The sequence below is a fragment of the Ranitomeya variabilis genome, chromosome 1 (genome assembly GCF_051348905.1).
Source record: "Ranitomeya variabilis isolate aRanVar5 chromosome 1, aRanVar5.hap1, whole genome shotgun sequence".
Lineage (NCBI taxonomy): Eukaryota > Metazoa > Chordata > Amphibia > Anura > Dendrobatidae > Ranitomeya > Ranitomeya variabilis.
The window spans coordinates 22,606,412-22,618,509 of record NC_135232.1 but is presented as its reverse complement, the minus strand read 5'-3'; the positions used below and the strand labels follow the sequence as shown (position 1 = coordinate 22,618,509).

Sequence of the window (12,098 nt, the reverse complement as noted above, 5' to 3'; positions counted from 1 at the left end):
TGGTGGCATCAACAACGGCTGGCACAGGTTTGGTCCTGTGAAGTCCTGGAGATAACGATGATCCGTCTTATGGCGGCAGCGGTTAGTCTGTTACTCTGCGCTGAGCTCCTAGTCCATATACTGATGCGGTAGAGAGGGTACGGGCCACAGCAGTGTTTGAGCCTAACATGGCTCGGCAACAAATATACACCGGGGGGTCAGGGCGCAGATAATGGTCACACATCCGGTGTCTCTCAGGCGGCCTACGCTCAGTACTCACGGGCCAGATGCGTTCGGCGCTTTGCTCAGTCAGGGTCAGCGGGCACATTACACGTCTCTGTGCACAGTCTCTGAGGAGGGCCGTGGGGATGCTCGGGCGTGGGCCTGCGTTGTGGCCGTGCTCGAGGGACGGAGCACTCATGTCTCTCTGCTGCGCTGTCTGTTCCCGCAAAGTCTGATCTCTTCCACGCGCGCTATGACTTTTCTAGCTTAGCCACACTCCCTGCTCCCAGAAGCAAGTCTAGGTCCAGTCACCTAAGCTTTCTCCCGGACAACAGAGGAGACAGCTCCAACAGTTCCGGACCCGGCGCAGAGCAGGTACCCGCGGCCCGATCCTCCTTCTTACACTCCCCCTCTCCTTTTACTCACCATTCCACGGGCGAGAGTTCTTGTATCATTTAAGATTATTGTACCTGTTTTTATTATGTATACCCCTCCTCACATGTAAAGCGCCATGGAATAAATAATAAATAAAGCCCTATAATAATAAATAATAATATCTATCGCTCGTATAACGGTCTGAACTAATACAACCAACATGTTTCTGTGTGATGGTGCAATATGTGAGCAATGGCAGCCTGACTCCAAGCAGATTAGCAGAAAGCCCAAAACAACAGCCGCCCCTGATCATATGACACCTCCCCATGTGACTGATCACATGACTGTGACATCACACAGGTCCTGTCCGCACACGGCGGTGCTGCGCTGCAGGTTGAGGTAGGTGTGTGTTCTGTGTCCTCTGCCCGATCTACAGGGAGACGCCCTATTTATAGCTGTCACCCTGCGCTGTATATGGGGGGGAGAGCAACAGACCCCACACTACACATGGAGGAGAGAGTGACAGACCCTGCACTACACATGGGGGAGAGAGAGTGACAGACCCCGCACTACACATGGAGGAGAGAGAGTGACAGACCCCGCACTACACATGGGGGAGAGAGAGTGACAGACCCTGCACTACACATGGGGGAGAGAGAGTGACAGACCCTGCACTACACATGGGGGAGAGAGACAGACCCTGCACTACACATGGAGGAGAGAGTGACAGACCCCGCACTACACATGGAGGAGAGAGTGACAGACCCCGCACTACACATGGAGGAGAGTGACAGACCCTGCACTACACATGGAGGAGAGTGACAGACCCTGCACTACACATGGAGGAGAGAGTGACAGACCCCGCACTACACATGGAGGAGAGAGTGACAGACCCCGCACTACACATGGGGGAGAGAGTGACAGACCCTGCACTACACATGGGGGAGAGAGAGCGACAGACCCCGCACTACACATGGGGGAGAGAGAGTGACAGACCCTGCACTACACATGGAGGAGAGAGAGTGACAGACCCCGCACTACACATGGGGGAGAGAGAGTGACAGACCCTGCACTACACATGGAGGAGAGAGAGTGACAGACCCTGCACTACACATGGGGGAGAGAGTGACAGACCCTGCACTACACATGGAGGAGAGAGAGTGACAGACCCCGCACTACACATGGGGGAGAGAGTGACAGACCCCGCACTACACATGGAGGAGAGAGTGACAGACCCTGCACTACACATGGAGGAGAGAGAGTGACAGACCCCGCACTACACATGGGGGAGAGAGTGACAGACCCCGCACTACACATGGAGGAGAGAGAGTGACAGACCCCGCACTACACATGGGGGAGAGAGTGACAGACCCTGCACTACACATGGGGGAGAGAGAGTGACAGACCCCGCACTACACATGGGGGAGAGAGAGAGTGACAGACCCTGCACTACACATGGGGGAGAGAGAGTGACAGACCCCGCACTACACATGGGGGAGAGAGTGACAGACCCCGCACTACACATGGGGGAGAGAGTGACAGACCCTGCACTACACATGGGGGAGAGAGAGTGACAGACCCTGCACTACACATGGGGGAGAGAGTGACAGACCCCGCACTACACATGGGGGAGAGAGAGAGTGACAGACCCTGCACTACACATGGAGGAGAGAGTGACAGACCCCGCACTACACATGGAGGAGAGAGTGACAGACCCTGCACTACACATGGAGGAGAGAGAGTGACAGACCCCGCACTACACATGGGGGAGAGAGTGACAGACCCCACACTACACATGGGGGAGAGAGTGACAGACCCTGCACTACACATGGAGGAGAGAGTGACAGACCCCGCACTACACATGGAGGAGAGAGAGTGACAGACCCTGCACTACACATGGAGGAGAGAGTGACAGACCCCGCACTACACATGGGAGAGAGAGTGACAGACCCTGCACTACACATGGAGGAGAGAGAGTGACAGACCCCGCACTACACATGGGGGAGAGAGTGACAGACCCTGCACTACACATGGAGGAGAGAGTGACAGACCCCGCACTACACATGGAGGAGAGAGAGTGACAGACCCTGCACTACACATGGAGGAGAGAGTGACAGACCCCGCACTACACATGGGAGAGAGAGTGACAGACCCCGCACTACACATGGAGGAGAGAGTGACAGACCCCGCACTACACATGGAGGAGAGACAGTGACAGACCCTGCACTACACATGGAGGAGAGAGAGTGACAGACCCCGCACTACACATGGGAGAGAGAGTGACAGACCCTGCACTACACATGGGGGAGAGAGAGTGACAGACCCCGCACTACACATGGGAGAGAGAGTGACAGACCCTGCACTACACATGGGGGAGAGAGAGTGACAGACCCTGCACTACACATGGAGGAGAGAGAGTGACAGACCCTGCACTACACATGGGGGAGAGAGTGACAGACTCCGCACTACACATGGGAGAGAGAGTGACAGACCCTGCACTACACATGGAGGAGAGAGTGACAGACCCCGCACTACACATGGGAGAGAGAGTGACAGACCCTGCACTACACATGGGAGAGAGAGTGACAGACCCCGCACTACACATGGAGGAGAGAGAGTGACAGACCCTGCACTACACATGGAGGAGAGAGAGTGACAGACCCCGCACTACACATGGAGGAGAGAGAGTGACAGACCCCGCACTACACATGGAGGAGAGAGAGTGACAGACCCTGCACTACACATGGGAGAGAGAGTGACAGACCCTGCACTACACATGGGGGAGAGAGAGTGACAGACCCTGCACTACACATGGGGGAGAGAGAGTGACAGACCCTGCACTACACATGGAGGAGAGAGAGTGACAGACCCTGCACTACACATGGGGGAGAGAGAGTGACAGACCCTGCACTACACATGGAGGAGAGAGAGTGACAGACCCTGCACTACACATGGGGGAGAGAGTGACAGACCCCGCACTACACATGGGGGAGAGAGTGACAGACCCTGCACTACACATGGGGGAGAGAGAGTGACAGACCTTGCACTACACATGGGGGAGAGAGAGTGACAGACCCTGCACTACACATGGAGGAGAGAGTGACAGACCCTGCACTACACATGGGGGAGAGAGAGTGACAGAACCTGCACTACACATGGAGGAGAGAGTGACAGACCCTGCACTACACATGGGGGAGAGAGAGTGACAGACCCTGCACTACACATGGGGGAGAGAGAGTGACAGACCCTGCACTACACATGGAGGAGAGAGTGACAGACCCCGCACTACACATGGGGGAGAGAGAGTGACAGACCCTGCACTACACATGGAGGAGAGAGAGTGACAGACCCTGCACTACACATGGGGGAGAGAGAGCGACAGACCCTGCACTACACATGGAGGAGAGAGAGTGACAGACCCTGCACTACACATGGAGGAGAGAGAGTGACAGACCCTGCACTACACATGGGGGAGAGAGAGCGACAGACCCCGCACTACACATGGAGGAGAGAGTGACAGACCCTGCACTACACATGGGGGAGACAGAGTGACAGACCCTGCACTACTCATGGGGGAGAGAGTGACAGACCCTGTACTGCACATGGAGGAGAGAGAGTGACAGACCCCGCACTACACATGGAGGAGAGAGTGACAGACCCCGCACTACACATGGGGGAGAGAGAGTGACAGACCCTGCACTACACATGGGGGAGAGAGAGTGACAGACCCTGCACTACACATGGAGGAGAGAGTGACAGACCCTGCACTACACATGGGGGAGAGAGAGTGACAGACCCTGCACTACACATGGAGGAGAGAGAGTGACAGACCATGCACTACACATGGAGGAGAGAGAGTGACAGACCCTGCACTACACATGGAGGAGAGAGAGTGACAGACCCTGCACTACACATGGAGGAGAGAGAGTGACAGACCATGCACTACACATGGAGGAGAGAGAGTGACAGACCCCGCACTACACATGGGGGAGAGAGAGCGACAGACCCCGCACTACACATGGAGGAGAGAGTGACAGACCCCGCACTACACATGGGGGAGAGAGAGTGACAGACCCTGCACTACACATGGAGGAGAGAGAGTGACAGACCCTGCACTACACATGGGGGAGAGAGAGTGACAGACCCTGCACTACACATGGAGGAGAGAGAGTGACAGACCGTGCACTACACATGGAGGAGAGAGAGTGACAGACCCTGCACTACACATGGGGGAGAGAGTGACAGACCCTGCACTACACATGGAAGAGAGAGAGTGACAGACCCTGCACTACACATGGAGGAGAGAGTGACAGACCCCGCACTACACATGGGGGAGAGAGAGTGACAGACCCTGCACTACACATGGAGGAGAGAGAGTGACAGACCCTGCACTACACATGGAGGAGAGAGTGACAGACCCTGCACTACACATGGAGAGGAGAGAGTGACAGACCCTGCACTACACATGGGGGAGAGAGAGTGACAGACCCTGCACTACACATGGAGGAGAGAGAGTGACAGACCCTGCACTACACATGGAGGAGAGAGAGCGACAGACCCTGCACTACACATAGGGGAGAGAGAGTGACAGACCCTGCACTACACATGGAGGAGAGAGAGTGACAGACCCTGCACTACACATGGAGGAGAGAGTGACAGACCCTGCACTACACATGGGGGAGAGAGAGTGACAGACCCTGCACTACACATGGGGGAGAGAGAGTGACAGACCCTGCACTACACATGGGGGAGAGAGTGACAGACCCCGCACTACACATGGAGGAGAGAGTGACAGACCCTGCACTACACATGGGGGGAGAGAGTGACAGACCCCGCACTACACATGGGGGAGAGAGAGTGACAGACCCTGCACTACACATGGGGGAGAGAGAGCGACAGACCCTGCACTACACATAGGGGAGAGATAGTGACAGACCCTGCACTACACATGGAGGAGAGAGAGTGACAGACCCTGCACTACACATGGGGGAGAGAGTGACAGACCCTGCACTACACATGGAGGAGAGAGAGTGACAGACCCTGCACTACACATGGAGGAGAGAGAGCGACAGACCCTGCACTACACATGGGGGAGAGAGAGTGACAGACCCTGCACTACACATAGGGGAGAGATAGTGACAGACCCTGCACTACACATGGAGGAGAGAGAGTGACAGACCCTGCACTACACATGGGGGAGAGAGTGACAGACCCTGCACTACACATGGAGGAGAGTGACAGACCCTGCACTACACATGGAGGAGAGAGAGTGACAGACCCTGCACTACACATGGAGGAGAGAGAGCGACAGACCCTGCACTACACATGGGGGAGAGAGAGTGACAGACCCTGCACTACACATGGGGGAGAGAGAGTGACAGACCCCGCACTACACATGGAGGAGAGAGAGTGACAGACCCCGCACTACACATGGAGGAGAGAGAGTGACAGACCCCGCACTACACATGGAGGAGAGAGTGACAGACCCCGCACTACACATGGAGGAGAGAGTGACAGACCCTGCACTACACATGGGGTAGAGAGAGTGACAGACCCTGCACTACACATGGAGGAGAGAGAGTGACAGACCCCGCACTACACATGGAGGAGAAAGTGACAGACCCCGCACTACACATGGAGGAGAGAGAGTGACAGACCCTGCACTGCACATGGAGGAGAGAGAGTGACAGACCCTGCACTACACATGGAGGAGAGAGAGTGACAGACCCCGCACTACACATGGAGGAGAGAGAGTGACAGACCCCGCACTACACATGGAGGAGAGAGAGTGACAGACCCCGCACTACACATGGAGGAGAGAGAGTGACAGACCCCGCACTACACATGGAGGAGAGAGTGACAGACCCTGCACTACACATGGGGGAGAGAGAGTGACAGACCCTGCACTACACATGGGGGAGAGAGAGTGACAGACCCTGCACTACACATGGAGGAGAGAGAGTGACAGACCCTGCATTACACATGGAGGAGAGAGTGACAGACCCCGCACTACACATGGAGGAGAGAGTGACAGACCCTGCACTACACATGGGGGAGAGAGTGCCAGACCCTGCACTACACATGGAGGAGAGAGAGTGACAGACCCTGCATTACACATGGAGGAGAGAGTGACAGACCCCGCACTACACATGGAGGAGAGAGTGACAGACCCTGCACTACACATGGGGGAGAGAGTGCCAGACCCTGCACTACACATGGAGGAGAGAGTGACAGACCCTGCACTACACATGGAGGAGAGAGTGACAGACCCCACACTACACATGGAGGAGAGAGAGTGACAGACCCTGCACTACACATGGGGGAGAGAGAGTGACAGACCCCGCACTACACATGGGGGAGAGAGAGTGACAGACCCCGCACTACACATGGGGGAGAGAGAGTGACAGACCCTGCACTACACATGGAGGAGAGAGTGACAGACCCCGCACTACACATGGAGGAGAGAGAGTGACAGACCCTGCACTACACATGGGGGAGAGAGAGTGACAGACCCTGCACTACACATGGAGGAGAGAGAGTGACAGACCCCGCACTACACATGGAGGAGAGAGAGTGACAGACCCCGCACTACACATGGAGGAGAGAGAGTGACAGACCCCGCACTACACATGGAGGAGAGAGAGTGACAGACCCCGCACTACACATGGAGGAGAGAGAGTGACAGACCCTGCACTACACATGGGGGAGAGAGTGACAGACCCCGCACTACACATGGGGGAGAGAGAGAGTGACAGACCCTGCACTACACATGGGGGAGAGAGTGACAGACCCTGCACTACACATGGGGGAGAGAGAGTGACAGACCCTGCACTACACATGGAGGAGAGAGAGTGACAGACCCTGCACTACACATGGAGGAGAGAGTGACAGACCCTGCACTACACATGGAGGAGAGAGAGTGACAGACCCCGCACTACACATGGGGGAGAGAGTGACAGACCCTGCACTACACATGGAGGAGAGAGAGTGACAGACCCTGCACTACACATGGGGGAGAGAGTGACAGACCCTGCACTACACATGGAGGAGAGAGTGACAGACCCTGCACTACACATGGGGGAGAGAGAGTGACAGACCCTGCACTACACATGGGGGAGAGAGAGTGACAGACGCTGCACTACACATGGAGGAGAGAGTGACAGACCCTGCACTACACATGGGGGAGAGAGAGTGACAGACCCTGCACTACACATGGAGGAGAGAGAGTGACAGACCCCGCACTACACATGGGGGAGAGAGAGTGACAGACCCTGCACTACACATGGGGGAGAGAGAGTGACAGACCCTGCACTACACATGGAGGAGAGAGAGTGACAGACCCCGCACTACACATGGAGGAGAGAGAGTGACAGACCCTGCACTACACATGGAGGAGAGAGTGACAGACCCTGCACTACACATGGAGGAGAGAGAGTGACAGACCCCGCACTACACATGGGGGAGAGAGTGACAGACCCTGCACTACACATGGAGGAGAGAGAGTGACAGACCCTGCACTACACATGGGGGAGAGAGTGACAGACCCTGCACTACACATGGAGGAGAGAGTGACAGACCCTGCACTACACATGGGGGAGAGAGAGTGACAGACCCTGCACTACACATGGGGGAGAGAGAGTGACAGACCCTGCACTACACATGGAGGAGAGAGTGACAGACCCTGCACTACACATGGGGGAGAGAGAGTGACAGACCCTGCACTACACATGGAGGAGAGAGAGTGACAGACCCCGCACTACACATGGGGGAGAGAGAGTGACAGACCCTGCACTACACATGGGGGAGAGAGAGTGACAGACCCTGCACTACACATGGAGGAGAGAGAGTGACAGACCCCGCACTACACATGGGGGAGAGAGAGTGACAGACCCTGCACTACACATGGGGGAGAGAGAGTGACAGACCCTGCACTACACATGGAGGAGAGAGAGTGACAGACCCTGCACTACACATGGGGGAGAGAGAGTGACAGACCCTGCACTACACATGGGGGAGAGAGAGTGACAGACCCTGCACTACACATGGGGGAGAGAGTGACAGACCCCGCACTACACATGGAGGAGAGAGAGTGACAGACCCTGCACTACACATGGGGGAGAGAGTGACAGACCCTGCACTACACATGGAGGAGAGAGTGACAGACCCTGCACTACACATGGAGGAGAGAGAGTGACAGACCCTGCACTACACATGGAGGAGAGAGAGTGACAGACCCTGCACTACACATGGAGGAGAGAGAGTGACAGACCCCGCACTACACATGGGGGAGAGAGAGTGACAGACCCCGCACTACACATGGGGGAGAGAGAGTGACAGACCCTGCACTACACATGGAGGAGAGAGAGTGACAGACCCTGCACTACACATGGAGGAGAGAGAGTGACAGACCCTGCACTACACATGGGGGAGAGAGAGTGACAGACCCTGCACTACACATGGAGGAGAGAGTGACAGACCCTGCACTACACATGGAGGAGAGAGAGTGACAGACCCTGCACTACACATGGAGGAGAGAGTGACAGACCCTGCACTACACATGGAGGAGAGAGTGACAGACCCTGCACTACACATGGAGGAGAGAGTGACAGACCCCGCACTACACATGGAGGAGAGAGTGACAGACCCTGCACTACACATGGAGGAGAGAGTGACAGACCCCGCACTACACATGGAGGAGAGAGAGTGACAGACCCTGCACTACACATGGAGGAGAGAGTGACAGACCCCGCACTACACATGGAGGAGAGAGAGTGACAGACCCCGCACTACACATGGAGGAGAGAGTGACAGACCCTGCACTACACATGGGGGAGACAGAGTGACAGACCCTGCACTACTCATGGGGGAGAGAGTGACAGACCCTGTACTGCACATGGAGGAGAGAGAGTGACAGACCCCGCACTACACATGGAGGAGAGAGTGACAGACCCCGCACTACACATGGGGGAGAGAGAGTGACAGACCCTGCACTACACATGGGGGAGAGAGAGTGACAGACCCTGCACTACACATGGAGGAGAGAGTGACAGACCCTGCACTACACATGGGGGAGAGAGAGTGACAGACCCTGCACTACACATGGAGGAGAGAGAGTGACAGACCATGCACTACACATGGAGGAGAGAGAGTGACAGACCCTGCACTACACATGGAGGAGAGAGAGTGACAGACCCTGCACTACACATGGAGGAGAGAGAGTGACAGACCATGCACTACACATGGAGGAGAGAGAGTGACAGACCCCGCACTACACATGGGGGAGAGAGAGCGACAGACCCCGCACTACACATGGAGGAGAGAGTGACAGACCCCGCACTACACATGGGGGAGAGAGAGTGACAGACCCTGCACTACACATGGAGGAGAGAGAGTGACAGACCCTGCACTACACATGGGGGAGAGAGAGTGACAGACCCTGCACTACACATGGAGGAGAGAGAGTGACAGACCGTGCACTACACATGGAGGAGAGAGAGTGACAGACCCTGCACTACACATGGGGGAGAGAGTGACAGACCCTGCACTACACATGGAAGAGAGAGAGTGACAGACCCTGCACTACACATGGAGGAGAGAGTGACAGACCCCGCACTACACATGGGGGAGAGAGAGTGACAGACCCTGCACTACACATGGAGGAGAGAGAGTGACAGACCCTGCACTACACATGGAGGAGAGAGTGACAGACCCTGCACTACACATGGAGAGGAGAGAGTGACAGACCCTGCACTACACATGGGGGAGAGAGAGTGACAGACCCTGCACTACACATGGAGGAGAGAGAGTGACAGACCCTGCACTACACATGGAGGAGAGAGAGCGACAGACCCTGCACTACACATAGGGGAGAGAGAGTGACAGACCCTGCACTACACATGGAGGAGAGAGAGTGACAGACCCTGCACTACACATGGAGGAGAGAGTGACAGACCCTGCACTACACATGGGGGAGAGAGAGTGACAGACCCTGCACTACACATGGGGGAGAGAGAGTGACAGACCCTGCACTACACATGGGGGAGAGAGTGACAGACCCCGCACTACACATGGAGGAGAGAGTGACAGACCCTGCACTACACATGGGGGGAGAGAGTGACAGACCCCGCACTACACATGGGGGAGAGAGAGTGACAGACCCTGCACTACACATGGGGGAGAGAGAGCGACAGACCCTGCACTACACATAGGGGAGAGATAGTGACAGACCCTGCACTACACATGGAGGAGAGAGAGTGACAGACCCTGCACTACACATGGGGGAGAGAGTGACAGACCCTGCACTACACATGGAGGAGAGAGAGTGACAGACCCTGCACTACACATGGAGGAGAGAGAGCGACAGACCCTGCACTACACATGGGGGAGAGAGAGTGACAGACCCTGCACTACACATAGGGGAGAGATAGTGACAGACCCTGCACTACACATGGAGGAGAGAGAGTGACAGACCCTGCACTACACATGGGGGAGAGAGTGACAGACCCTGCACTACACATGGAGGAGAGTGACAGACCCTGCACTACACATGGAGGAGAGAGAGTGACAGACCCTGCACTACACATGGAGGAGAGAGAGCGACAGACCCTGCACTACACATGGGGGAGAGAGAGTGACAGACCCTGCACTACACATGGGGGAGAGAGAGTGACAGACCCCGCACTACACATGGAGGAGAGAGAGTGACAGACCCCGCACTACACATGGAGGAGAGAGAGTGACAGACCCCGCACTACACATGGAGGAGAGAGTGACAGACCCCGCACTACACATGGAGGAGAGAGTGACAGACCCTGCACTACACATGGGGTAGAGAGAGTGACAGACCCTGCACTACACATGGAGGAGAGAGAGTGACAGACCCCGCACTACACATGGAGGAGAAAGTGACAGACCCCGCACTACACATGGAGGAGAGAGAGTGACAGACCCTGCACTGCACATGGAGGAGAGAGAGTGACAGACCCTGCACTACACATGGAGGAGAGAGAGTGACAGACCCCGCACTACACATGGAGGAGAGAGAGTGACAGACCCCGCACTACACATGGAGGAGAGAGAGTGACAGACCCCGCACTACACATGGAGGAGAGAGAGTGACAGACCCCGCACTACACATGGAGGAGAGAGTGACAGACCCTGCACTACACATGGGGGAGAGAGAGTGACAGACCCTGCACTACACATGGGGGAGAGAGAGTGACAGACCCTGCACTACACATGGAGGAGAGAGAGTGACAGACCCTGCATTACACATGGAGGAGAGAGTGACAGACCCCGCACTACACATGGAGGAGAGAGTGACAGACCCTGCACTACACATGGGGGAGAGAGTGCCAGACCCTGCACTACACATGGAGGAGAGAGAGTGACAGACCCTGCATTACACATGGAGGAGAGAGTGACAGACCCCGCACTACACATGGAGGAGAGAGTGACAGACCCTGCACTACACATGGGGGAGAGAGTGCCAGACCCTGCACTACACATGGAGGAGAGAGTGA

The 12,098-nt window shown here is 56.1% G+C and overlaps 1 protein-coding gene across 2 annotated transcripts in view; it reads left to right on the top strand.

The window, feature by feature from the left end:
- Positions 1-823: 823 nt before the first annotated feature.
- LOC143802757 (uncharacterized) overlaps positions 824-12,098 on the top strand; it is a 71,602-nt gene continuing 60,327 nt past the window's right edge. The window contains exon 1 of one of the 2 annotated variants that reach the window (XM_077281354.1): positions 824-975. Coding sequence is in view for 1 of the 2 variants with exons in the window: in XM_077281353.1 (XP_077137468.1) it covers positions 890-975 (86 nt within the window). In the remaining variant the exon portion in view is untranslated. The remainder of the gene's footprint in view (positions 976-12,098) is intronic. The other variant, XM_077281353.1, reaches the window with a different exon arrangement.